A 27,772-nucleotide genomic window follows, 5' to 3' on the forward strand; every position below is an offset into this window, starting at 1 on the left:
GAAAAGGATTTAAGTGTAAATAGCTTATTTGGGTGAACCAGAGAGCTGACTGGCTTATGAGTCAGGAAGAAAGGGGGACGGCACTGGCTCCCCTGGTGGAACTTGCCCCTGCTGGGAAATTCCAGGAAATGGAGCAGAACCTGTGTCCCTCCTTCTCCAGCACACCCTGCAGAAGCCCAGGCTGGGATGGAGGGACAGGCTCCCTGCTGCCTGGTCATCTGCTGCCTGGGGCCACAGTTTTATTTAGAGGATTTTACAAGCAGCCTCTACACCTGTGGGGAGCCTCCCAGGCCGTCAGGCCCAGACACACAGACCCTGTCAGGCCCTAGTGTTCCTGGAAGAGCACCCAGCACTGCCTTCTGGGCAGCAGGCCTGGGGCTTGCTGGCCAATCAGATGTTTCTCCCCAAGGATTTTAGAGATATGTTATAATTATCAAAGTCATACTATCTGTCTCTTCTGGTCCCTTAGGTGTTCCAAGAGAAACAAAAGAAGAAAAAGAAATAGCTGACTTTGACATTTTTGATGACCCTGAATCACCATTTTCAACCTTCAACTTCCAATATCCGAATCAAGCATTCAAAAGGCTGCATGACCTGATGTACTTCAACACGTTGAACAACATCGACGTGAGTGTCCCAGGCCTTCCCATGGCATACAGCTCCACAGCAGTGCAGATCAAAGCAAGACTAATGAATGGCCACACCCCAAACATTTCACTTCCTTCTTGGAAACTTTTCTGCTAATATCCAGGAGAGCCTTCTGTAATTAAGGACAGTGAATGCCCCATGGTTTTAGTGAGCAGGGCCCACATTCTCTAGTCTTACTGTTTGATCATTTAATGGTTCCCTTTCTTAGGTATCTAATGTATTCATCCTATGTTACCACAAATTACAAGGAAAGAGCAGTATGAACAGCATTTATATAAGTAGGAAAGTGAGTATAACCAGAAACATAACTGAATAGCTTGAATTTTAGCAGATACCTTCATGCTTTTCCATGTTTATTTTCGTGGCTTTTGGGCATGTTACCAAGAACAGTACCTTGTCCTTCCGGGGGATCAGGTGTTGGCTTTAGACGCTTCAGCATCAGCCGTTCCTAGGCACAGTGCATCAGCTGCCGGAGTTCTGTGTCTGGAATTCCTCCGTTTCCAACTCCCCGCTTAGGAGCACTGTTCTGTGAATGGAGTCATTGGCTTGTGGTTGACACATCATTATTAGTGTGAGAAGACAAGTTCATTGGCCTACTTGGGTTTTGGACACTAGGAAAAAATAACCATAGGAAATGAAAGCAGTGGAGAAGCAAAGGCTTCGGGGCTGATTTGCCAGGGTTCCCAGACTGTGGAAGGCACGGAGGGACTCCCAGAGGGTTCAGTGGGGTGTGACTGGGTTCTGTGAGCCAAGAACGCTCTGGCACAGAGAACACGTGCTGGTGGCTAGTAAGGGTCGCTCATGTGCAGTCATGACACTGTGTTTATTAATCAGAATTTTACATTTTTATAAACATGCAGTTTATTTATTTTTAAAATTTAATTACATTTTTTGATGATGTTTGATGGTTAACCAGGGTGTGAAGGGTCGAGGGCTAGGGTAGTGTGGGTGAGATCGCCGTTTCCATATCTTTCCCCTTTTCCTCCCCTGTCTGGCAGAAGGGGAGGAGCCACAGCTATTCTCGCAGCCCCAGGAGCTGGGGATGGGGACTGGCCACCCAGTGCCCTCCCAGGTCCCGATGTGGAGCCTGCTCTGAGGGTTCCACTCGAGTGGTTTCAATAGTTCTAAAATTCTGTCAATCTCACCAATCCAAGGATGCGGAAATGCTTCCAAGATCCATGTTCTGACACACCAGTGTATGTGGGGGCTGACATGGGCGACAGATTGAGCAGGATCCCGTACTGGCAAACACACAGGAGTCAGGTCTGGGATCGCCTCAGGGGAGGTTTCTGTGGGGATCCCCCCAACTGAACAGCTGGACTCAGAGCTCCAGCCACAGGGAGAATTGTGGATCTCTGGTCTGGCTGCAGAGTGCGTGTGTCAGAGCTGGGTCTTCCTCGTGGCTCAGATGCAGCAGTGGACGGCAAGCCCAGATGCACATGGAGGATGGCCAGTCCACTGTGGCCTGCAGAGGACATCTGGTACCACAGCAGAGGGCAGAACAGGGCTGCTTAACTGCCCCAGCCAAATACTGACATACTGAGCAAATTTACAGCCAATATGATTTTCTCAACATGTTTATATTGTTTTTTTTTTTTAAATCTTCAAACAATAGACATTTGAAATCCAGGCTGCATTATTTCTGTATTGATGGTAGAAATTGAAAAGAATCTGAAGACATGATATTTTTAGTTTGTGATATACAGGCAGCAAACAGAAATTCTTAGAACAGAACTGTCTGTGGTAACACTTCATCATGGTGAACAAAGCTAAGGTGTAATATCACAGCAATCCTGTTTTTCCCATTCGAAGCCAGTAATATCAAAGCTACATATACTTTAAAAATATATTTTAAAATTTTTATTGGAAAGGCAAATGTACAGAGAAAAGGAGAGACAGAGAAAAAATCTTCCATCTGCTGGTTTACTCCCCAAATGGCCACAGCAGCTGGAGCTGAGCTGATCCAACTCGAATGCAGGAGCCAGGAGCCTCTTTGGGGTCTGTTTCGCAGATGCAAGGTTCCAAAAACTTGGGCCGTCCTCTACTGCTTTCCCAGGCCGTAAGCAGGGAGCTGGATGGGAAGTGGGGCACCAGGTCTCTAACCAAGACCCATATGGATTTTTTTAAAAGATTTATTTATTTTTATTACAAATTCAAATATACAGAGAGGAGGAGAGACAGAGAGGAAGATCTTCCGTCCGATGATTCACTCCCCAAGTGAGCACAACGGCCGATGCTATGCCAATCCGAAGCCAGGATCCAGGAACTTCTTCCTGGTCTCCCACGTGGGTGCAGGATCCCAGGGCCGTCCTCTGCTGCTTTCCCAGGCCACAAGCAGGGAGCTGGATGGGAAGTGGAGCTGCTGGGATTAGAACCAGCGCCCACATGGGATCCCAGTGCGTTCAAGGTGAGGACTTTAGTCGCTAGGCCATGCCGCCGGGCCCCAGGACCATATGGGAACTTAGCGCTTGCAAGGGGAGGAATAGCCAATTGAACCATCATTCCAAGACCCCCAAATTACATATTCTTTGGAATGAATATATTCAATTTGATAGGTCACCTTCAAATGAAAACAAAAACAGATTGTAGGAATATATATTCTGTTGGGCTGATGAATGTGTGTGTATAATATAAGTTATATATACATATATATGTACTCATTACATTATATGATATTATATATCCATATATACTACATAAGTGGCTCACTGTTAATAAGAACCTATGTGTGTGTATCTAAACATACACATATCACATTATATGTACACACACTACATGTTTTTCTGTTCTGTTTTATTTAAATCTGCCAAATTGCTTGCTATACGGAATGATAGTTCTGTTTATCTATTCTGTAAACATCCCTCAAGGTTTGTTTGACACACAGATGAAGCAGGTAGTCCAAGCAAAAACAGACTAAATTGGAAAATCGCTGTCCTGACTTACAGCTCACCAAATATGGACTTTTCCCATGGCATTCACCGTGGAGCTGTTGATTGCTGGTACTAAAGAATGTGCCACAGCAGGTCGCCAGGCGGCCTTCGTGTTCACAGCACCCTCAAGTCCTGGCAAGGTCGCTCCTGTGACTCGGAGCCTCGGTGTGCTCAGCTGAGGAGCAGGTGTGATTGGCAGCCGTGAACACCGTGGGCTGGGAACGATGCCGTGTTCCTGCAGGCGCACGTCCTGGGTCCAGTGCATCCCAAGACCTTGGCCCGTGTCTGCCTGACATGGTGTGTGGTGCCACTGTGGCCTGCTGGAGTTGTTGAGATCAGAGGGCACAGTATGACCCTTAGACTCCAGTCTGTCATCTGCCCGCCCCACGTGAGACAGTGCCCGGCGTGGTCCCCTCCATCACTGCGGCTTACCGAACCTCTTCCAGTGTTGTGTTTTTTTTGTTGTTGTTTTTTTTTTTTTTTTTTGGAAAGGCGGATATACAGAGAGGAGAGACAGAGAGGAAGACCTTCCATCGGATGATTCACTCCCCAAGTGAGCACAACGGCCGGTGCTATGCTGGTCCGAAGCCAGGAGCCTCTTCCGGGTCTCCCATGCGGGTGCAGGTTCCCAAAGCCTTGGGCCGTCCTCGACTGCTTTCCCAGGCCACAGGCAGGGAGCTGGAAGGGAAGCGGGGCTGCTGGGATAGAACCGGCGCCCATATGGGATCCCGGGCGTGCAAGGTGAGGACCTTAACCACTGCGCCACCGCGCCGGGCCCAATCAGTGTAGTTTTGCGTGGACCAGGCCCGGTCTGTGGTGCACGCGGGCCCTGCTGCCTCGTTTCCCCTGGAGAACCTCCCTGGCTTGCGCGTGGGGCTGAAGTCCAGCTGATCTCTGGAATACGTAAGCTCTGTCTGCTCATTCTGTGACAACAGCCGGGTTGCTCATCAGCCTCCCTCCTCCCCTTCTCAATCCTCCCAAATTCCTTTTCACTGAACATTGTCTGGATGCTTCTATCATTACAGAGTTTCAAGGGTCCCCCCCGCCCCTTTTTTCCCTAAGATATGTAAAATCTAGTGACTTATGTTGGCAAATGGGTGGAGAATGGGAGAGGCAGAGTTTGGAATCAGACTGGAGGTTCAAAGCCTTGTGCTACTGCTTCTCGGCTGGGTGCTTGCCATGTTGGTTCATCTTTCCGGCTCTTACTTTCCTCATTTGTCAGAAGGAATAAGGACAGATATCTTGTAGGATCAGATGCGGATTAAGCAGAATAACATAACTTGAGGGCTTGGCACGTAGTGGCCGCCAGTGAGTTGAGGCAGCTAATGTAACGGCAGCAATTAAGAGCATTGTCTCTGCTGTTAATTATAACCTACTTAAAAATGGAGCCTTGCCTTGTTCGTCTTGGAGCCTGATCATAGTGCCTGGCACCTGAGATAAACAGGCATGCATTTTTTATGCTTGATTTTCAAAGTGTCACTGTTCCACTGGGGACAGTGTCAGGAGACCAAAGGCTTGGCTCCGGGCATGACTCCTTGGTGTTCACCTGGCCAGAGGGCACTGCAACATGCCGTGCTCACGGAGGCCACTTGGGTCTGTAGGGCACTGGCCTTCTGAGGCCTGCCTGGTAGAGCCCGTGGATTCACCCAGCACGGCAGGCAATGTTGTCTGCCTGTCACTAACTCAGGAGGCAGCGTCTAAGAATCTGTCAACTGTCCGCCGATGGCAACGATGCACGACAAACTTTGGGAGATGTTTTCTCAAATCATCCGCCAAGTGTCCGATGTCCTGTATCAATTCGAGTGGAGGAAAGCACATCTCCAGCAGGAGTGGTGCCTGAGGCGGGACTCGGGGATGTTCACCTTGGCAAGCGTCGCCAGGCGAGGGCAGGGTCCGAGTTGGAAGCTGACTGCTGTGTCTGGCGCCTGTGGGGGAGGAAGGGTGCCCTCTCCTGCCCATCTGAAAAGGGGCACTGCAGCATTCTGGGCTTTTACAAAATTATTATTCATTTAAATAACAAAGTTAACGACAAGCAGAGAGAGAGAGAGATTGTCCATGCATTGTTTCACTCCCCAGTGTCTGCGACAGCTGGATCTGGGCTAGGATGAAGTTAGGGGCTGGAACTCTAGCCTAGTCTCCCATGTGGAGTTACGGGAACAAAACCTTGGGCCATTGTCTGCCACTTTCCCAGCACATCAGCAGGGAGCTGAATTGCAAACAGAGCCTCTGGGACTCAAGCCAGTGCTCCTATGGGATGCCAGCAGCACAGGTAGCGACTTAATACGCTATGCCACAGGGTCAGCCCGACCACCACTATGCCTGTGACAAAAGACAGGTGTACAAAGGAAAGCGTAACAGATGTATGGGCTTGTGGGTTTGCCTGACAGGCAGCCTTCAAGGGGAACCCCCAAGAGCCAGGGAGGGGAGAGGGGATGAAGCTGCTCCCACTGGAACTGATACATAGACCTTGGCAGCAGGATGCTGGACACTCTGCCATTGTCACTGCCCGCAATGTCAGCATACACTTTAATAGTAAAGTGACAGACTTAAAACTGTGTATGAAGAACTATGCTATTGTAATAATACAGGGGAAATCAGTGGGGGTAGGGTAGGGGAGGGGATAAGGGCGATCCCAGAGCCTATGGAACTGTACCATTAAAAAACGAACAAACAACCAAGTGCGGGCTTGTGGTTTTACGTGGCAGGGAGCCTGCTAAGGGAGAAGCCAGAGAGCCACGGAGGGGAGAGGGTAGCATCAGTGTCTACGCTGGATTGGAAGGAACTTTCACGGGCATATGGGAAAGGGACCAGCCCGGGGCCCCAGCGAGGCTGTGTCCTCAGATGCCTCTGGTCTCTGGGTGGCGTTGCGTCCCGCAGCCGTGGGACAGGCCTGCTGCTGAGGGTCCAGTGTGCCCAGCACCGGGCCAGAAAGGCAGGGACGTGCGCACGACTGTTCCTGGGCTTTATGACTTGCTTTGCGCAAAAGGGAGTGCAGTTGCTGGCATACCATTTGGGAAGGGAGTTCTGGTCTCCGAGGCTTGCCTTGGGGTGGGGGAGAACGGGAACAGGGGACAATCAGAGAGGAACTCTGTTTCAGAGGCCTTCATTTTGAAGTTTCATTTCCTGAGCCCCAACAGGCCCCAAATTGTCCCATTTTTCATGCTGCGTGTCATTGCTTCCGGGCTGTTACGCAACGTTTCGGCCGTATTTATCACATGTCTACCGTACAGAGTTCTGTGTTGGCAATTAGGCATTGAGCAGTAGAGGACACAGAATGAGTCAAATATCTTCCCCCAAATATTTAGCACTCAAGAGCAGTCAAACAGCCTCACTGCTGTTTCTTAGCATCCCGGAACACAACCCTGTCTCCTGCCAGGCCAGCCGGTGTCCCACTGTGTGCCCCTGCCCCAACACACAGCCACCCCCGCGGTGCCTGGCTTCTCTCTGCTCACTGAGCACTGTCCCTTTGTTTCAGCCTGTCTCCTTTCCTCGCGGAGCTTGAGTTTCAGGCATTACCTTCGGAGCCTTTACGATTTTGCAAGTATTTATTGTATGTCTCTGCATTCTAAGTGCTGGGATCAAACATGACAAGACTAACAAGGCTGCGACCTTCATGACAAGGCAGTTCTTCCTGAGGGGCAGGCTAACGTTCCAGCCACTCAGACAAAAATACCGCAGTGTAGTCACCTCCATTTGTCAGCTTTTTTATTTTTTCTGAACTTCTTTCCTCAAATACACTGTAATTTCCTCCTTGGGCTCATGTTTTACTCCTATTATAGAAACTCAACTTGGAGTTGCAAATTGCTTGCCAGACTTTCTCCTTTTTTGGGAGTGGAGGAGCATCTCATATTGTGTGTTTTCACTTAAATTTTGCAATTGTTTTATGTTCTGCCGTTATTGCCCAAGAGTCATCTGTTTTAGTACCGAGGAGGCTCCGTGTAGGCCCAGTGAGGACAGCGCGGGCAGACCTCACAGCCAAGGAAAGGAGAGGAGTACGAGACATGAAATGTGGGATCGCCGTGAATTCCTGGGGAGACTGCAGGAGGAAATCAGACGCAGGCACGTTAAGATGCAGTAACTATGACACACCACCCTTGGGGGCTGCATCCAGTCGTGTTGTAAGGTGCTGTGTCAGGGGTTTGCCCTGAGCAACCAGTGAGTGGTGGGTTTAGGTGCTACCCTGTCTTCAGGGAGCCCCGTGCTCGGTTCTTCCATTTAAAGCTGGGGGCTACCATGAATTGTTTCACCTCCCAGGAATGTCAGCGTCTACAGGAGTCTGGAAAAGCTGGTTAACGGTTTCATGGTGTTAATCTGCCACCTAGTGGTTTACTTTAGGTATTCCATGAACATGGGAAGGGCTTTACAAAGCCTAAAAAGATATTCTGTTTCCTATATAAAAATAGCCTGTCTTCTAGCAACAAGCTGAGTTCAATTATGCTGAATATAATAGTTACCGCCCTTGATAGTCAGATGGATTTGTTATAAAGGAATGACACAACCATCAGTCCAAGTTCCCCCTGGCCTTTCATATTTGAAAGTTTTGTGTGTGTTTGGAAAGTTGGTAGTTACTTTTGAGTACACTTGGTGGTTTTCTGCAATGAGGGTTGTGTGTGTGTGTGTGTGTTTCTGGGAAAGGAGAGGCGAGTGGCACAGCTTGTCCATGTGATTCTCCAGCTGGGCTGGGAGACAGGAAAGTGTAGAGGGCATTTTGAATAGCAGAATTTTCTCTTTTAAAGATTTATTTCATTGTTTTGAAAGGCAGAGAGTGACAGAAAAGTCTTCCATCTGCTATTTTATGTCTGAAATGATGCAATCTCTGGGGCTAGGCCATGGTCAAACTGGGAGCCAGGAACCCAGCTGGGTCTCCCAGATTGGTGGCTGGGGCCCCCCAACAATTGGAGTTCCCAGTCACTGCTTTCCCAGATGTGTAGTCGGGGAGCGGGATCAGCAGTGGAGCAGCTAGCACTGGGACCAGAGCTCCAAGTATGGGCTGCCGCTGCTGCAGGCGGTGACTTGGTGTGCTGTGCTACAGTGCTGGCCCCATCAAAGCTAGTTTGTTGAGTTATGCCACCTAATAAGCTGACTTATGGCTCTTCGTGCTATAGTCATTTCCTGCAAACTTCCAAGCCTCACCTCTAGTCTTTACCACATGGTAACAACAGAGGGAATTGGGCTGTCCCATGTTAAGCTTCCACTTGCCAATCCCAGCTCCTCATCCAGTTCCTTGCTCCTGTGCCTGGGAAGGCAGCAGCAGCAGATGGTGCAAGTGCGTGCCCCTCCCAGCCCCTGCCACCACGAAGGGACTAGGATGGACTCTGGCCCTGGTTGCTGTGTGACCACCTGGTGAGTGAGCCAGTGGGTGGAAAGTCTGACCTTCTGCCTTTCAACTAGACACATGAGCCTTCTGAAAAGAGTGAGAGTAGCAGTCACTGCTCGCTTTGGGATGCCTTCCAAGTATCAGGCGTCGCGTAAAGCACTCAGTAGGACTGGGCTTCAGTTTCCACAAATGCCCAAATTGGTCATGTCAGTAACAATGGGAAAGCTGGATGAGGGTCTGAACTAATGGCGTGGCTGTGCCTGAGGCCTCGGTCAGCAGCAATCTCACAGAAGCATGTCCTGTTGCCACAGGATCCCTGACGTTTCTGCCACTCAGGAAATGTCTGCCTTTCTCAGAGGATGGGGTCGCACCTGAGCCACACCCTGCGGCCAGCCCCTACTTACGGAACGTGACTTCTTATTTAGTTGCTGTTAGAGAACTGGGGGCCTGACATGAAGTCCCAGGTCAGGTGCTTGCATGTTGGCATCGTAGAGGCCTCACCTCTGTCCCCAGGCACAGTTGATGAGGAAGGGGGAACCTCCCCCTCCAAGGGCCTCGCCGGTTCTGAGTGCGAGGAGCCCAGCCCAAGCCGCGGGGTGCCCCTGCCTCCCAGTGCTCAGCGAGCCCTGGGCACGAACTCACCTCCAGATGACCCGCTTCCCGTGGTCCATTCTCTAGTCCCGTGCCAGGGCGTGCCGGCTTCCTGGTGCGGACAAGGCCCTCAGTGGCCCTGCCTCCCAGTCCCGCTCCCGCGGCTCTGCTGAGTCCTACCAAGTTCTGACTTTCCCTCTTCTCTCAGGCTAGCTTCTTCCAGTAAGTGGCTGAAAGCGGCAGGATTCTGAGAGGCTGTCTTCAGTGTTTTCACCTGGTCGTTACTGCCTGTCAAGCACTCCATGAGCATCAGTGATGTCAGAGGGCATGGGTTGCTGCGGGCCACAGGTGCGCACAGGTGCGCACAGGTGCGCACAGGTGCGCCCCGCTCTGACCCGCCCCTTCCGCTCCCTCCGCAGGTGATAAAGGACGCCCTGGTGGAGAGCATCGCCTACCGACGACAGAACCCGTCTCGCTGCTCCGTCTCCCTCAGTGACGTCGAGGCCAGAAAGTTTTTCAACAAGGAGTTTCTGGGTAAACCCGCGCCCTAGGGCCTGCCTGGACCGGGGGAAGGCGCGGCCGTGGCGGGCGCCCCAGGCCAGCGAGCAGCGGACCGTGACCGTGGCCGTGGCGCTGCTTCCGTGTCCGCCGGCGGCCGCCTCAGCTGAGGGAGACGCCGGCCGAACATTCCCCTCCCGCCCGGCCAGGCGTGCCCTTCTCCAAAGACGCGGTTTTCTCTTTAAACTGTAACAGCCGAGTCTCAGAGAGGCCTCCCCTCGTGTGACTGCCTTCACTGACCAGACTAGTCCGCGCGGTGAGATAACACTATTTTTTTTTTAATTTATATGTGCTTATATGACATATATGAGGTCAATACAGTCATACACAAACTCGCGTGGCGTGACGAGTGTTTTGTTCACCTCGTTGAGGCGAAACATTCCCACATTCGCTCTTCTCAGAGACAGAAGCTGTTAAAGCTGAACTTAAGCATGAAGCTTTTTGTAAAAAAACAAAACAAAAAACAACAACAAAAAAACACAAAAGCCTGACAGGCCTGGGCTCGGGGCTGCAGGTGCCAGCTGGCCGCCCACAGGCTGGCGGCCCCGGGAGCGCGGGGAGACAGCTGCTGGCCTGGCCCTCCGGTCCTCCTGGGGCTGCCCCTGGTCCTGTCCATCCTCCCAGGCCGGCCTGCTCGCCGGAGTCACCTCAAGGTAAGGATGCAGCCGCGCCCCCTCTGCGTCTCCCCTGGCTGAGCCTCCCCTGGCTGAGTGAGTCTCCCCTGGCTGAGTCTCCCCTGGCTGAGTGAGTCTCCCCTGGCTGAGCCTCCCCTGGCTGAGTGAGTCTCCCCTGGCTGAGCCTCCCCTGGCTGAGTGAGTCTCCCCTGGCTGAGTGAGTCTCCCCTGGCTGAGTCTCCCCTGGCTGAGTTGCAGCACAGCCTTTGTCTCCTTCCTGTTTCCTAGACAACCTAGGAAATGGCATCGCCGAGTGCCGCTTCAGAGTGTCCAAACCGAGGGAAGGGGAGTGAAGGAGTTGTGGCTGTGACGGCTGCCCTGCAGCGTGTGCGCGGGCTGTGGGTTCCTGAAGCCCAGTGCAGTGGGCATTTCGTGTAGCACAGGCCTTGAGTCTCGGAGGAGGACGAGGCATTGCGTTCTGGGGCGAGCAGGCAGAGGCGAGGCTGGCAGGAGCTGGCCAGTCAGCTCACTGCGGGGTTCCGCTGCTGTGTCCTCAAGAGGACTTAGGATCTGTCTGGCCATTGAAGCACTGGCTTCTAAGTGTAAGAATCTCTGGAAACTCGGCCTTTTTCAGCATAAATCTTCCGTATTCGGGTGATTCCGAACAGGAACAGTGGACGCTGCTCTGAGATCCAGTGAGCTGAGAGTCAGGCGGGGAGGAGGCGCGCGTTCACACGGCTTCGGGGTGACGTCTTCTGGAATGTCCTAGCCAAGTCCGCTCGTGGGGCCCTGGGGGCAGTGCCTGGGCCCCCCAGGAGCCTCGCACTGGGCCGCTGCCATGGCCCACATGCTTGCAAAGACGCCACAGCTGGTAGAGCTACCTTTAGTCAGTGTGGAAGCAAGCACATGCCACGCGTGCTGGGACTGCTGGTGGGCGCAGCCGCTGACCGTGCCCTGGAACAGCTCGGAGCGTGGTTCCGATTCCTGCGCAGGCCAGGGTCCTGGGGCCAGCAGTCAGCCACTTGGGGTTGGCATGTGGGTTGAAAACCGCCAGTACGTTTCTTGGGAAAGAGTATGATGCCGTTTTCTGATTGTTAGTTTGAGCCAGCTTCCTTTCACTCCATGCTGAGTGGAGGTGCAAGGAGGGTAAAAGATTCATTCGGGGTTGTAAATACTGTGTGCACACAGGCTCCCCACGTGTGGCTGTGGGCTGCACAGCCAGGCGTGTACTCTGACGCTCTGCCTAAGTAAATCAGGGCTACTCGGTACCATGACACAGCATCGGAGAAGGCTTCCCGTGCAGGGGTTGAGTACCAGGTAACAGTGAGGAGCCTGGCTCAGACACTTGCCTCTCCGAGTAGCACATCATCACCGCAGGTTCGTTTTCATAGAAAGACAAGCAGCCTCCCTTAGAATACTGAGCATGCGAGTATTGATGCTGGCCATTCAGACGTGTTAGACAGAAACTAGAAAGTGCTTCCTTCCAGTGAAAAGGTGAAAGTTACGATTTAATCAGCAAAGACAAAGACTCTCATTGGATGGGACAAAAAAATTTACATTAAGAACTAATTTTTTGAGCCACAAAATAGTAAGGAAGGAAGAGACAGATCTACACTGTTTTTGCTGTCCTCAAATTGCAAGTGTTCCAGTCACAGTGTGCCACGAGCACTCGGCTGAACTGGAAAAGGCATCGCATTTATGTAGGTGTGCATTTGTAGGGAGGAAAAAATACAGTCAAATGTAACATTTGGTATAGTCTGTGCTTTCAAACCTCTCTGAGGATCTTGGAATGGACCCTCCATGAATAAGGAGAGAACATTAAACATTAAGAGAATATCACAAAAGAAAAAAATCATCCCATAATGGAAGCCACGTTAGCACAAACTCCAGGAGGCTAGAAGGCTCCTTACAGGTCTCCCGGAGACCGTGTCCTTGCCGTGGAGACAGTGTCACCACCTCCCGGGCCCTCGCAGCTTCTGAGCTGCTGGGAGAGTCTCCTTCCAGACACGCAGACCCTGGCACCGTTCCCTTGTTCCCAGCTCTCAGCAGATCCTCGCTGTTACCAGGAAGCCTGAATTCCGCAGAGTTAAGCGAGGGCCCCATGTGTCTGCTGTCCAGTCCTTCATGGCTCTCCCCGCATTGGCCTTCCGCCCCTCCTCGGGTAGACCCCTAGCATTGCCTTTTTGTCTCCATTCCTTCAGCCGCTGACCCGCCATACGAGTGTAGAACGTACCCTGCTTGGGGTCACGACACCTCACTTCTTGAGTGGCACGGGGGACAGGTCATGACACAAAATTAGTGGCAAATATTTGGGGCTAATTAGGAGAGTTTGAAAATAATGTATTCAGTGAGGTGAGTGGAATGAGGTGATTCTGGGCTCATTTGTTGCCTTGGCAACATCTTAGCTTGTGAACAGACCCAAGGATGGAGTCCAATAGCCTTGTCTTGAATTTTACCTTTTCTGTTTCTGGCAAGATTTGCTGCTTGTTTTCTGATAAATGCATCATTTCCTTTGAGTTGCGGGAGTCCTGTCTCTATGCATATGACCAACAGCTGTCTGTGCGTAGTGGCCAGCATGCGCTCAGTTGCCAAGCCTCTGGCTCACGCTCAGATAGTGTACTTCCCTGAAGCCTAAGCCATGCTTCTTAAATGCTCAACACAACCAGGATCTAATTGATCAAAATGAGTCATTGGACCCAGCATGGGCATTCTCTCTGCATGAATTATAGCAGCTTTCAATAATTTCCTGAGTCTGCAAACATGCGCGGAAGCGTTTGCCATTAAATTGATTTCTTTTCAGACATTGCCTCAGTACTAAGCACATCCTCCTGTGATGAATAAATATTCCTTTTGGTTTTGATTTCTTTTAATTAAAGAACCTGAAGGCAATCGTGCAAATCTTAGAGGTGCATTTGTTGAGCTGTCACAGTGAGAGCGCAAAGCAGACCCCAGGCTCCAGCAATGCCCTTCTCCCAGTATCCTCGGAGATGCCCCTTTCAGTTGCAAATGGTAATTTCAGATAAAGACGACCAGGCTTTGTAGAGCTTGTAGTACTGGGAGGGAGCCTTTTCTCAGAGTTAGTTGGGTCAGAAATATCAAACATGTCATTGCTACCTTTTTCCACCTTCCTCCTCTGCTGGGGCTTGTCTTTGCTGGTAATCTTTCATGTGCGTGCTGTGTAGTTAGCCAAGAGTCGGCCACATGCTTCCTACTGCTTGCAGGCCGCAGGAGGCGTCCTCTCTCCCAGTGGTCTGTGCAGCACTGCAGTGGGAGTTGGATAAGCCCACTTAGGATGCGGGCCAGGGTGGCGTTGGCATTTATGAGCCCATTCTTTGTGCCAGGTACATCTGAACGGGGAAGTGAAGCTTCCTATTGAGAGATCTGCATTCTTTTGGGGAAGATAGGAAGTAAACTCACCCAACGGATCCCCAGCGGTAACACGAATTTCACACACTTCGTGGGTGGAACTATGGAGTAAAGCAGCCCAGGGAGGGAGGGTGTAGAGGGAGTGTGGGGAGGGGCACCAGAGAGGAGGAGGGCAAGGTGGCCAAGAGACCTGGGATCACGTGACTGCAGTGTGGGAGGACCTGCTCAGAGTGGGAGATCACGTGACTGCAGTGTGGGAGGACCTGCTCAGAGTGGGAGATCACGTGACTGCAGTGTGGGAGGACCTGCTCAGAGAGATGCCCGCTATGGCAGAAGAGCACTGCAGATCGGGTTGTGACTCCTTTTTATGGGACGAAAACCCAGCAGGGGCCTTCTGGCTTGTGAGGAATACTGTGCTAAAATTTTCTCTCCCGGACAACAGAGGTTGGTTGGGCAAGAAGACAGCGTCATGCGTAAGCAGTCTGATTTCCCCCCGAAGATGCACAGCTCCTTGCTCAGGACAATGCGACTTCTCCAGCTTGAGTGGCATATGATTGCCAAGGTCCCTTTCAGCTCTGCAATTCAACGATTCTGAAGTCATTCTCTAAGTAATTAATTTTCATATTTTCTCAACATTCAATAATGTCAGAATGAATGATGCAGAGAGTATAAAATTGGATTGCAGTATTATAATTTACATTAGCCAAATTACAAAAGGACATTATAAATAACCTTATCTAAAAGAAGGCAAAACTTTTACTTTTTAATGACTCATGTGTCAATGTTTGTAAATCCTGTTAAATAACTTTAAAAAGTCTAGTGACAAAGTAATTATTTATATTCCAGCTGCAGGGCAATTGGTGATTAAATTAGCATCTTTTTGGTCAATCACAGATTCTAAATGTAGTTGACATAACCCTTGGCAGTCAGGAAACAAATATTTACAGAAAAAAAAAACCCACAGTTTTCTCTTGTATCTGTTAGTATGCTATTTAATTTGATGAAATATCTACAGAAATGTTACCTTTGAGGAGCCCTTTTATTTATCAATGATGCTTAAGCAATAAAAATGTGAATAGTGCTAAAGCAGGTGGCGGGGATGCTTTGGGTGTTGTAGGCACTTTCCTGTGAGTTCTACGTCCTTTCCCCAGCAGTGCTGTGGGATGCAGCAAGGGACTCACATGGGGTGGGAAGCTGCCCCGGCTTGCGGCCTGGGCTTAGGTTGCTGTGTTCGGAGTTTTAGGGTCCGAGCCACCTGTGAGGCCTGTGATTTGGATACACCTTGAGTATCCACCATCGTGAGGCGTTGACCTGAGTGCTTTGGGAGACAGCCAGCTTGGGGGGAGCTCATAGGACAGGAGCCGCTAGGACAGAGCCTGGTGGCCTAAGGAGAGGGGGAGGTTGGACCGACACCTGCACAGCAGCCTTCTGCCAGGCACCCTACCCTCTGTCAGAGACAAACCACCAGCAAATGAGACCCCTCTAACTTGGACCTCTAGACGTGAGTCAAAACAACCCCTTTTCTTTACAAAGGGGCCCGCTTAGGGGGCCTCACTGTGGTTGTGAAAGCTGGCTGAGTCAGGTGACAGACACCTGGTATGGATCTTGGTGCAAAGCCATTCAGGGAAGATGGGGAGCTGCGTCACCTTGCCCAGGGCTCTTGGCCACCTTGCCCTCCTCCTCTCTGGTGCCCCTGCCCGGGCTGCTTTACTCCAGAGTTCCACCCACGAAGTGTGTGATGCTCCAAGATGCTGGTCGTGTCTGTCATCTTAAGTCTTCCCTTTGTCTCTTTGAAGAGGGTTCGTAATTAGGCCACAGCTCACAGAAGCAGAAGCGGATGGGGGCGCGCTGGAGGGTCAGCCGGAAACCACTTTGAAGGACCGTTTCTACTGTTGAAGTGCTCTTGGTGTTTGCCCTTGCAGGAAGGGGTGTTAATAGGAACATGACGAATGGGCAAGCAGGGCACAATTAATCTAAAATTGTTCCCGTGGTGACCACGGGTTGGTGCAATCCAGAGGCTTTGAAGACAGAAGGGAGATGTGGAGCTGTCTTTGGCAGTGGCCCTGAGACATCACAGCATTGCTCACAGCACACAGGGCCTTCCTGTGCCCAGATGATCCTGTTTGGGATGCGGAGGGTGGGAGCGGCTGTGGAGGTCCCCGGCCCCAGGCCTCTGTCCCTGCTTCGGCCAGGGGGTGGTGAGCCGGACCAGGCCTGAGCTAGCTATGTTTTTGTGAAGTAGCTGCCAGGGTGTTTTCTGTGTCTTTGCTGCTTTTACCTCTCCGGCACCTTGGATACCTGGCTTGGGAAGAAATGGCAGACACAGAACCATCCCAGCATCCTCTCTGGCTTTCCTTGCCTTCGTCTGCTTACGGTTCTCTTGCTCCCTGCCCACTGTTTTTCTCCATCTTTCACCTCCATTCTTCCCCAAGGATTCTGGATCTTTGAACTTTGGTTCTCATACCTGCTTGCTGTATCTCCTTGGCCAGTACACCTCAGCACTGGCCCATAGAGTAGCTTGCCACACTGACTACACCGAGATCAGGAGTGCTGCGGGTAATGTCTGGCACAGAATAGGCACATTCACTGAGTTCTTAGGTGTGTTGTAAGCACTGCCTGTGCTAGGTGAGTACATGAAGCAGATATTTCAGCAAACTCTTTCGCCCTGGGGACCAGTGGGCAGAGCCGCCTGAGCTGGTGGGGAATCCTCCATGCAGCCTTTCCCTGGAGCAGCGTGGCCGTCCTCAGGACGCTCCCTGCTAAGGGTCGGCAGGCCTCAAAGCGCAGTCTCTTGCAGGGGAACGGAGCAGTTCAGCTCCATGGACGTGTACATTTCCAGGAGCTGTGGCGTTTGCCCAGTGCTGTCTCAGGTTGCTTCCTGGTCTGTTAATGGTTTCACTTGCACCTGTGGATCGCGCCCCAACTCCCAACTCTGATGAAGGGGTAGAATCAGGGAGGTGTTTCTGCCTCGCCCTTCTGGTGAAGTGTGATTGTCCAGTCCGGAAGTACTGTGGGCTCGTTTTACTTCCTCCTAAGCAATAGTTTTGAAAACAACATCTTGTTTCAAATACTTTTTATGAGATCACTGGAAAAGAAAGTTTACAATCCTGATGCCATTCTCTGTGTTTGTTGTTAGGTTATTTTTAGCTACTGTTTATTTTAGAGAGTCATGCATGATGATGAACTTGTAACTGACTTTGCTTTTCAACATTCGTCTGTGAGAAAGTTTTCTTTGGTCTTTGCTCAGTGGCACGCAAGGCAGGCCTGATTCCTGGTCAGTGTCGCAAGACTCCTGGTCGCTTTATTAGGTTCACACTTAACAGCTGGCTTTTTTTTTAATTTATTTTATTTTTATTGCAAAGTCAGATATACAGAGAGGAGGAGAAACAGAGAGGAAGATCTTCCATTCTGTGATTCACTCCCCAAGTGACCCCAACGGCCGGATCTGTGCTGATCTGAAGCCAGGATCCAGGAACTTCCTCCAGGTCTCCCACATGGGTGCAGGGTCCCAAGGCTTTGGGCCATCCTCAACTGCTTTCCCAGGCCACAAGCAGGGAGCTGGATGGGAAGGGCTTCTGCTGGGATTAGAGCTAATGCCCATATGGGATCAAGGCGCTTTCAAAGAGAGGACTTTAGCCGCTAGGCCACCATGCCAGGTGCTCCGGCAGACATTTTAAACACATTTATGTGGGCCTGTCGGCATGGGCTAGCGGCTGGGGCCCTTGCCTTGGATGAGCTGGCATCCCACATGGGCACTGGTTCTAATCCCGGCAGCTCCACTTCCCATCCAGCTCCCTGCTTGTGGCCTGGGAAAGCAGTCTAGGATGGCCCAAAGCTTTGGGACCCTGCACCTGTGTGGGAGACTTGGAAGAAGTTCCTGGCTCCTGGCTTCGGATCAGCATAGCACCGGCTGTTATGGTCACTTGGGGAGTGAATCATTGGATGGAGGATCTTCCTCTCTGTCTCTCCTCCTCTCTGTATATCTGACTTTCCAATAAATAAATAAATAAATAAATAAAATAAAATGAACACATTTATGAGAGTAAATTCCACTGGAAAGTGGATTGCACAGGCCACTGGGTTTGCGTATCTCATGATCTCTCAACACCACATTTTAGACCGTCATTTCTGATGCTTCCTAGGGCTGTCCTACATTCCATCCCACTGTTGATTCCTTTCCTAGCGTTAGCAGATCTGTTTGTGTGTACCAGGCCAATGAGTCAGCCGTCTCAGCATGAGAAGGGCCCTGTTCAGAGGATGACAGATGAGTCCTCGTGCGCTGATAGAGTCATTGTCAGGAGTAAAAGCTATGACGCCCATAAAACACGAAAACGGTGTCTGGCATAACGTAGGGTGCGCTTGCTTGTTGGCTGTTATTGCTGGCACTGTTAGAAGTTAGTCCGGTTCACTCTGCCCGTGTTACCACCCTGCAGCTACCGGAGCAAGACCCCCAGCCCTGCACCGTGTTAGGGATGCAGCAAGAATGGAGAGTTGACCCTTACTTAGGACAGTGTCAGTTGCACTGAAAAGTCTATTTAAGATCATTTTGAGTTCAGTCATGTCCAGACAGTTACTGCTTTGTGCTGGCAATAAGGCAGGTATTTTCATTGGCTCCCTTCCCTCTCATGAGGAAGCCACAGCTCATGCTACCCTCATTCTAATGTGCAAGCTGCTTGTGAAGTTTTGAAATGAGATGTTTATGGTGTTTGAGCTGCAGACTGTCTATTAACTTCTCAACTCTCCTCGCATGAGGTTTGACTTTCAGACTACTAAGGATTTTCTACTCAGTGCTTCAGGAAGGTCAGCTGTCCTGACCACATGTGTCCCCGTGTCTCGCCCTGTTGCCTGTTTAACTTGTTTGTCCTCAGGATAATAGGCCTACAAGCATGCCCATGATGTGCCAGCTTATGTGGGGAGGGCTCCTTGTAGACGGGGCTAAGTGACGGCTCTCGGGAGAGAGAGGTGGTTTGTGGGCTGTTTGGGTGTGCCCAGTGGAGCTGCAAAGTCTGTGGAATTGAAAGAGGAGACAGAGAGTGGAGTGGTGTGAAGGCAAGGAAGCAGGAGCAGGTGGAAAAGGCCAGGAGAAGCATCTTGAGCATCGGGGGCGTCTGGAGGCACACAGACCAACACAGACACCGACCATCACGGCCCCAAGAGGCACTGACGCTGTCTGGAGCCCTGACGTTGGCACACCACACCTTCTTGTCGCAGTGTGTACCAAGTGTCCATAGCAATGCATCTGCCATTTACAACTAACCTGCCAGCATCTACTGTGGGCTTCTCAACAACGTACTGGCAACCTGCCTGTAAGGGACCGGTCCACTCTTGTGGGAAAGGAGGTTTGGGGGAGTTGACGCAGTGTTGGAGTGCAAGGAAGTGTGGGAGCTGGGAATCCTGGAGGGTCTGAGCTGTGGAGCCTAGCTCCAGTTTAAGTCGACCGGGTAGTTCTGAGGAGGCCGCAGCAGGAATTGTCGTGACCCACTAGCACTCACGGACCGACTAGGATTAGCAGTAGCTGAGTAACTCTGGGCTATGACTCCACAAACTGCACGGCACTGACTCAGTGGCTCCTTAGAACAGCCCCCCGTGAGGTAGCACCGCATGACTAAGGACACTGACGCGTAACAACGCAGCTTACTTGGTCAGGCAGTTTGTTTACAGTAGACTTCTTAATCCCAAACTGGTTGTGAGATTCTACGTAAGCAGTTCTGATACGGAGCTGTTTTCTGTTCAGATTTTGACTCTGGAAGCTGATGGCTACGTTTCTGTCTTGATGTTGCCTGTCAGTCTGTGGGCTAAGGTGGGCTGGATGCAACTAACTGGACAGTGTCTCTGCTGTCAAGGAATTAAGCAGGAAGTGACTTGTGCAGAAAATGTCCACTGGGTGGCAGTAATTTACAAAGGCAAAAAGGAATCCTTTGCTTTGGGTGTTTAATAGTTAATCTTTGGGTTTCTTTTTTAGAAAGGGAGACTTTGAACTGTGCTTAACATTCTTTCAATGTAGAAAGGATCCCAGTAGCTTAACACATTCGAGTCAAAAATCTTTGAAAAGAGAACATACTTTGAAATGCATTTCACATAATCACAACATATGTATATGACACTCGAGGACAGGAGCATGTCAGTAGAACTTTCTGAATCTTCAGAATGAAGCGATAAGAATGATGTAGCAGCCAGTGGTCTTGCCTCTAGTGACTTTCTACTAAAAACACTATTTTGGGAAAAAACAAAGACTGACAAGATATTAAATGTGCTATTATACACATAATAGATTCTGTGCCTAAAACTTTCAAGTTAATAACAGCCCCGTTTATAATATCCAGGGCCATGACATTAGGCCAAAGTTACTGACTGGCTAAGTGCTGTAATTTCAGGAGACTAGCATAGGTATTTTGCATACCGTCAGTGAATACTTAAATAGTGTTTGTATTTTCTTGGAATTTGTTTTTTACTTGAAAGGCAGAGTTAGAGTGGGAGAAGGCTTACATCCTCTGGCTCACTGCCCCGGATGGCCCTGAGAGCCAGTACTAGGCCAAGTAGAAGCCAGAGGCGTCTTCTGGTCTCCAACGTGGATGCAGGGGCCCAAACTCTTGGCCCATTTGCTGCTTTCCCAGGCACATTGGCAAGGAACTGGATCAGAAGTGGAGAATCCAGGACCTGAGCTGGTGCCCGTACAGGGTGCTGGCGGAGCAAATGGTGGCTTTATCTACTGTTGTGCAGCATCAGCCTGTTAAATAGTATTCCTGTAAAAATGTGGCTGGTTTGAGCACCTGCAGTCCGCTCCATGCTGCAGGTAAGAACGCAACCACCAGGGGCGCTGTACTGCAATCCAGGTTCCCACCACCTGTTCACAGGCTGCTCCGAGTGGCTGGTTAACACACGCCCCCGCCTCCTCCGCGTCTCCCACAGGCTGCTGGTATCTTGGGCTACGTGTTTCTATGACACCAGAGAATCTAACAGCCCACTCCCTGTCACCATGGATGTTCTGAGTGCTGTCTGGTTCACTAGCTTTTAATATGTAAATAGCTGATTTGGGAATGTTCAAATGAACTTTACAACGGATCAGCGCGGTCTTTGCCCTAATCAGGAGAAAGAGCCTGCTTCCAGTCTCTAAACGGAAATGTCAGTGACTTCACATTTAATAGCTCTTATTTTAGCGGTTGAGCTGAATTTGTGAACTGGATTGTTGAAGTATAAATATTCAAATGTAGTTAAACTTTGACCCGCCTCTCCCCCCCAACAGCTCACCTGAAAGACAAAGAAACCCATCAGCTGTTTCTCTGCTGTTTAGCTGTTCCAAAAGACAAAGTTTTAGGAGAGAACTTATTTGTGACCATTTGCAAATAAGAAAAAAAAAGTTAACCCTTTCTTAAACCCATAATACATTTCAGGAAAAGATTTAAGTTGAAAGATCTTCATTCCCAGGCATGAGTGGTCAGTCGACAGGGACACATTAATTATCCACTCACGTATTTCCCTGAGGATTGATCATGCTGGTTTCTACCAGAGTAGTATGTTTCTTGTGTTTGCTTTCAGTTTTCAAAAGTTATTTATTTGAAAAGAAGAGTTATAGAGAGGGGAGTGATGCCAAGGGAGAGAGAATTCTTCATCCACTAGTTCATTCCCAAATGGCCACAAGAGGCAGGTCTTGGCCAATCAAAAGCCAGAAGCCATGAATTCTGGTCTCCCATGTGGGTGGCCAAGGCCATGTCCTTGGAATACCTTGTGCTGCCTCCTCGGGTCTGCTAGCAGGAAGCTGGACCAGAGGCAGAGTAGGCAGAAGTTGATTTGGTTCTCTAATATGAGATACTGACACTGCAGACAGAAGCTCAGCCCTCATTGCCACAGCACTGGCCCTAACATGGAGCATGGTGCAGAAATGGCTCTAAGGCACTTGTGTTTCCTTCCTCAGGACTGAATGGAGAAAGAGCAGTCCACGTTTTGTGTTTCCACACTCCAGATGTATTGATTGTGGGCTGATTCTGGCAACTTAGCATGGAGCCAAATGCATGAAATTAGCCCCTTAAACTATGAGACTTGGTATAGTTCTTAAAGTCTGAATTACTGTAACATCTACCTCAGATGACCGACCGTACAACGTCACTTTGCTGCAAGTCCACATCTTATTTTGAAATGTGTGAGAACAAGGCCACTGTAGATTGAAAACAGCTGCTCTGTTTTCATAAGGCATGCCATTGAGAACAAGCCTCAGTGCAAGACACAGACTTCTAGTTCTCTCACTTCGTTTGCGTGTTCTCTACATCTATACATAGATAAAGGTGTAGCATCTTTGGATATTACAAGCAAAAATGTTGGAGAAATGTGCTCTGTAATTACAGTCAGCCTCTGTCACATGCTTAGCTATCTGTGTGATCTTGGGCCACTTGGTTGAATTTTTTTAATCTCTGTCCAGACTGATGAAATGGAGGTTGATGAAATTTACCTTATCAGATGGTGGAGATTAGAGACTTAGTGTGTCTGTTATTGGTGTCGCAGGGCACTGCAGACGGGGTTGCTGATAAGTGATAGAAGTCTGTGTGGCTCACGGAACGCCTGAGATCCTGGTGCTGGCACCTGCCAGCAAAATACGGGGAAGGGAAAGCAGGTGCACAGAAAACAGGGTTGCATGGACCAGCAAACCATGGAATGATAGGGACCTTGATCCACTCGTGACAATGGTGCTCCCAGGAGCCAGTCACCTCTTAACTATTCTAGGCAATTTGGTTTCTTTTCTTTCTTTCTTTCTTTCTTTTTTTTTTTTTTTAGGAAACAACACATATTTGTTTGAAAGGAAAAATGACAGAAGTGTCTTCATCCTGGCAAGGCCAAGCTGAGAGATAAGAACTCCACCCTGGTGTCCCACGAGGGTGGCAGAGGGCCACGCACCTGGCTTGCCTTCCTCTGCTTTCCATGTGCAAGAGCTCCACAGGATCTGAAACCAAGCATCCAGGACTTGAGCCAGACTCATGTGGTCAGTGTCACAGGCGGCAGCTTAATCCTCTCTCTTACAATAATGGCCCCAACAACTGGATTTTAATATGAATTTCAGAACTTCGTGGAAACTCTTGCTGAAAGTAAATACCAAAGGCCTACCTAGTTTTTATTATGTAAATAATTCCACTCGTTAAATATTAAAAACTATAGGATGATAGACCAAGCAGAGGACCTTAGAATTGAGGTAACCTTTAGCATTTTGCTCATCAACTGCCATCTGTTTGATCACACTAATGCAAGGTCCTGTGCGACTGTCAGTCTGCCCAGCTGGATAACATCACCATGTTTTCAGCTGGAAGGCTCCCAGCTAAGGACACAAAAAGAAACATATTACATAATGAGAAGGTCCTTGGTCGGCCAGCTTGGCTGACTCCATGGCTGGTGTTACTGGGTTTTTGCGTCTGCCTGCTTTGGGCTCCTGGGAGCTTTCTCACCAGCTGGGTCCCTGACCACCAGGTGTCTCAGCAGGGCCTAGGTGTCTCCCAACACAAGGACAAGTACACAAACATGTATAGCAAATTATACAGTATGACTATTCATGACAGATATTTATGTGGGTATATAAGTGACATAGACATGTTTAGTGTATATAAATGTATAAAACTCAGTTCTCCCCAAATTCAGTAAAGCGAGTTCATATGTCATGTTTTAGTGTAAGGATCAGGAACAGCTCACACCTGAATCCCTTGAGCATCAGTTCATTTCTCCTTCTGGTCAACCAATGCTGTAATTGCTCTGAGCAATAGGCACGAAGTTTTAAAACATAGACCCTTGTTTTGTGTCACCTACACCAGAATCCAGGGAATTTGCCTTGTTGCGGTCACGTCATGTGCCCTGCCAGTCTAACAAGCACATCAGATGGTGGTCATTGAAGCAGTGTGGTTTTTTCTTCCTTCAATCAAAGCAATTGCTAAATGTAATTATAATCTTGGAAGATGCAGTTTAAAAGATGTTGAATTAAATTGAGCTCTGAGAATTGCTCACCTCATGATTCCTTCTGATTACATCTTGGCATGAATCCGCCAAGTTTCAGCATGTAATTTAGGGATAATGTATAATTGGTGTTGGGGCCATTGCAGCTTCTCCACATTTAAATGGGAGACCGATTTTACTGGTAATAACTGTATTAACTCTGCTAAATAGGCTGCATGACTTACTGCTCATTAGGAAATTATTTTTCCGCAGGAACATCTTACCTTTATATATTTAATTCAGATTTAATGTAGGAAATTTATTAAGCAAGTGTTTATGAGGAGATACTTTTTATGAATATGTAGTCAGGCCCTAATCAGACAATTATTTCCCATGGTGTTAAATTCAAGAGCTTATTTTTCATTAAGTCTCATTTTCAGAAAAACCGTATCTATAAGAGGCATTATACAGCTGTGCAATGATACCTGGACTTATGAAGTCGACTTCTAGAGAAGTAAAGAACTCCTTCCAGTACTTTTTGGAACCACACAGAATTTTGCTGATGTGTTAATGGGGAACATTTTTTTGTGTGTGTTAAATGATTACAACATTGCACGCTGAATACTGGTAGCTGCCAGTAGTGGGTCTCCTATTGCCAGTGGATTGAAGTTAGCCTAATTCACCTAAATAGCAACTGCTCCGAAAGGAGACTTGGTGAAATCTGTTTGAAGAACAAGCTGGTCTGAGTCTTACCGTGGGAAGCAGTCTGCATATTAAATAAAGCCTCTCAGAGGTCCTGGAGCCACTTTCACCTGTTTCTCTCTCTCCCAAGTTGGTTAGACTACAGATCTGTGTTGTTGGGCAACCCTCCTGATATTTGGGAAAATGCTAGGTGTTCCTCATGACTGGTTGGCTGCCCTGGAATGTCAGGAATAAGAATCGAAGTTGTCTTTGTGTTCTCACAGTGGTTAAAGCCATGGCTTCACTTGGATGTTCACTGTTCAATCTTCCTTTTGGCTGCTGGAGCACAGTTAGAAGAAGCATCCGAGGAGCCAGACTTAGAAGAATGTTAGAGTGACCAAGGAGGACTCGCAGGAATTTAGTGATCATTGGCTTCTTCTTCGTGAAGTGTGAATGACGTGCATTGGGTCCAGCGGACAAGGAGCCAGTGAGGTATCTGCAGAGTGGGATGGAGAGCTTGGGTTTGTATTCCGGCTCTAGCTGCAGCTTCCTCTTTCTCTCAAGATGCACTCTCAGGCATCTCGGTTCCCGCCCTCCATGTGGGGAGACCCAGATCGAGTTCCTGGCTTTGGCCAGCACTGGCCTTGGCTTCTGTGGCGTTTGAGGAGTGGACCACGGAGTCAAAGGTCTCTGACTCTCCCCCTTTCAGATTAATTACGTCAAGCAAAAATATGGTATATTCATATTTTGAAATATAATTTGTCACTGAAAAGCAGTGAAATTCTGAATCAAGCATAATGCCTTTTTTTCTGAGTTTATTATAAAGATTAGCAAAAATACCTAGTTTAGAATTCTCCACAAATAGCGGTTTCTGTGATTATGAGTTCAGCTGTCAGAAACCTCCTCTGGAAATTTTATGATGTGAATAATGTCTAATTATATTTATCTAAGGCACTTCCTTTCGAGTTTTTCTGGTACTTAGATGAAGTCATGTACATAAACCAGCTTTGAAGTCAATGCATAGCACAACGTGTACATGTGCTTTAATTCCTCTGGAAATCAGCACTGAGGGGCTTTGCAGTTTTTCAATGTAGTGGTATTTTGGGGCTGCCATGTGGAAGGTATTTCTCTAAGTGCCCTTTGTGAGCAGAACAGTGCAAAAAAATTCTGCATTTACATAGCTTATATTTCAAGTTATAATCAAGTTCTAATACTTTAGAAGCTAAGAGAAAATTGGGAAGCCAGATGATAGCATGCAAAAACAATTTAAATACCATCACATTAGAACTAAAGGTTTAATAAAAGGAACTTCATTTCTTCGCAGGGAGAGATGACAGTTTACCTATGTGAATGATGTTTTAGCTTGGGAGCTTCTAATTTTAAGATACAACTTTTTTGCTTCTTTGGATTGCTCCTGTCTGTTTTTCTATGCGGCTTTGCAGATATGTATTTATTTGATCTGAGCATGCGTTTGTGGAAGGTGATACATAGTTCATTCCATTTTCCAGATCTGATATCCAGGCTTGGAGAGGAGCTGCTGATGCTGGCAGGAGGAGGGCTTAAATGTGATCTGGTCTTGGGGTGCACTCCTGGGTGTGGTGGGGGTGAGTGCAGTGCTCTGTCACACAGCATGAGAGGCTGCTTTGGGTGTTCCCCAAACCTAGACATTCTTCACAGCGATGGTTAACTGTGCTTCAGGAGAGGTTTTGGGAGTAAAACACAGATTGAGGTTGCAGAACCTCAGTCCTGTGCTGTGAGTTACCCTAGGTGTTTGCAGTTTTGCACAGTTTGAATGAGCTCTAACAACTTTCCCTTGTGCTGTGAAGTGGTGCTGCAAGATGAGGCTAAATCATGCACAGGTGCGGGTGTGCTGCTGATTGCCGGTGGCACTCCTGCAGGGAGGAACTGCGGAGTGCGGTGCCAGGAAGCTGGCCCGGTAACTTATCTAGGATGCCACTCTCTGGGAAGCCTCAAGACTGAAGTTCCGTGGATGGGCTCAAGCCCAGGCTGAAATCACAGCTCTCCGACGGACTTTGACTTTTCCAGGTCTTGTTCTTCTCAGCGAGAATACTGACAGTTAGAACTACTTCAGGACATAGAGTTGAAGTTTCGTTGAGGTGCTCAGATGTTTCTATTCCTCCCCTTTGTATGAATCAGCAATTAAAATTTTATTCAAAGGAATTCTCAATATATTAAACACTGTATCACATATTACTCTGATCAGGAAATTGCCTGGAAGGTGTTTAGTATTTATGGAACTGTCAATAATAGATACTATTGAGAAGCTCTAAAATGTGCACAGCAGAGATATAGAGGCGACACAACACACTTTAAGAAAGGCTTTGTGAACGTCTTACTTTTGTCTCATAAATTCAGCATTTGTATATGCATATGGAATGCTTGAAGTCAATATTTTTCAGAGCTCCTCCTCAGAATTCCTTCCATTGGAACAATTAAACAGACTGTCATTTTGCTGACTTACACAACATGCCAGCCCTGATCTAATCAAATCATGGGGAGATGGGAGTGGGGAGAAAGCAGAAAGACTCTGTAGACCATAACATGATTGATTTAAGGCTTGAGCATGAAGGCAAGCAATCCATTCCGCGGAGAGCGCCTTGCTGGTGTAGTACTTGATCTTGGTTTGCAAGGTTTGTGCAGAAGTTGCCTGGATAGCTTCTTGTCAAATGGTAATGATGAGGCACTTGTGTTCTGGGAGTGATTTTCAATTATTGTAATTATTAGGGAGGAGTGGTTAGAGAGGGTGATAATTACATGGAGTGTTTATCCCCAGGGAAACAATTTGTGATTCCTGTCTGGGTTTTATCAGACCATTCTAGAATGGGTCATCTTTAGGATGAATAGAGAGGGGATGAGGTAGGGGACAACACATCTAATGCATCTAATGCAATGCTTCCTCAGAGGACTTCCCCGCCCCCCCACCCTTAGCTGCCTAGAATTCATGCAACAGAATTCATTCAAGCTCCGTAGCTTCAGGGACCCAGATGGGCTGGGTTCATAGCTTGCTTCTGCTGCTTCCTAGAGGCGTATGATGGCTTTTAGGTAATGCAGACCCTTCACCTAAAATAGGGATGGCAGTACCTACTCCATAGGGCTTTTGTTTTATTTATTTGAAAGGCAGACTGATGGGGTAGAGAGAG

At 48.8% G+C, this 27,772-nt stretch overlaps 1 protein-coding gene across 4 annotated transcripts in view; it reads left to right on the forward strand.

Moving 5' to 3' along the window:
• PLA2G4A (phospholipase A2 group IVA) overlaps positions 1 to 27,772 on the forward strand; it is a 280,276-nt gene that overhangs the window by 91,329 nt on the left and 161,175 nt on the right. For all 4 annotated transcript variants that reach the window (XM_040985387.1, XM_040985388.1, XM_040985386.1 and 1 more), the window contains 2 exons: positions 470 to 627; positions 9,906 to 10,697. In XM_040985387.1, coding sequence (XP_040841321.1) covers positions 470 to 627; positions 9,906 to 10,037 — 290 coding nt within the window. In that variant the 3' untranslated portion in view covers positions 10,038 to 10,697. The remainder of the gene's footprint in view (positions 1 to 469; positions 628 to 9,905; positions 10,698 to 27,772) is intronic.

Source organism: Ochotona curzoniae, unplaced genomic scaffold (assembly GCF_017591425.1).
Source record: "Ochotona curzoniae isolate NIBS_2020 unplaced genomic scaffold, NIBS_Ocur_1.0 contig_430, whole genome shotgun sequence".
In the NCBI taxonomy this organism is placed as follows: Eukaryota; Metazoa; Chordata; class Mammalia; order Lagomorpha; family Ochotonidae; genus Ochotona; species Ochotona curzoniae.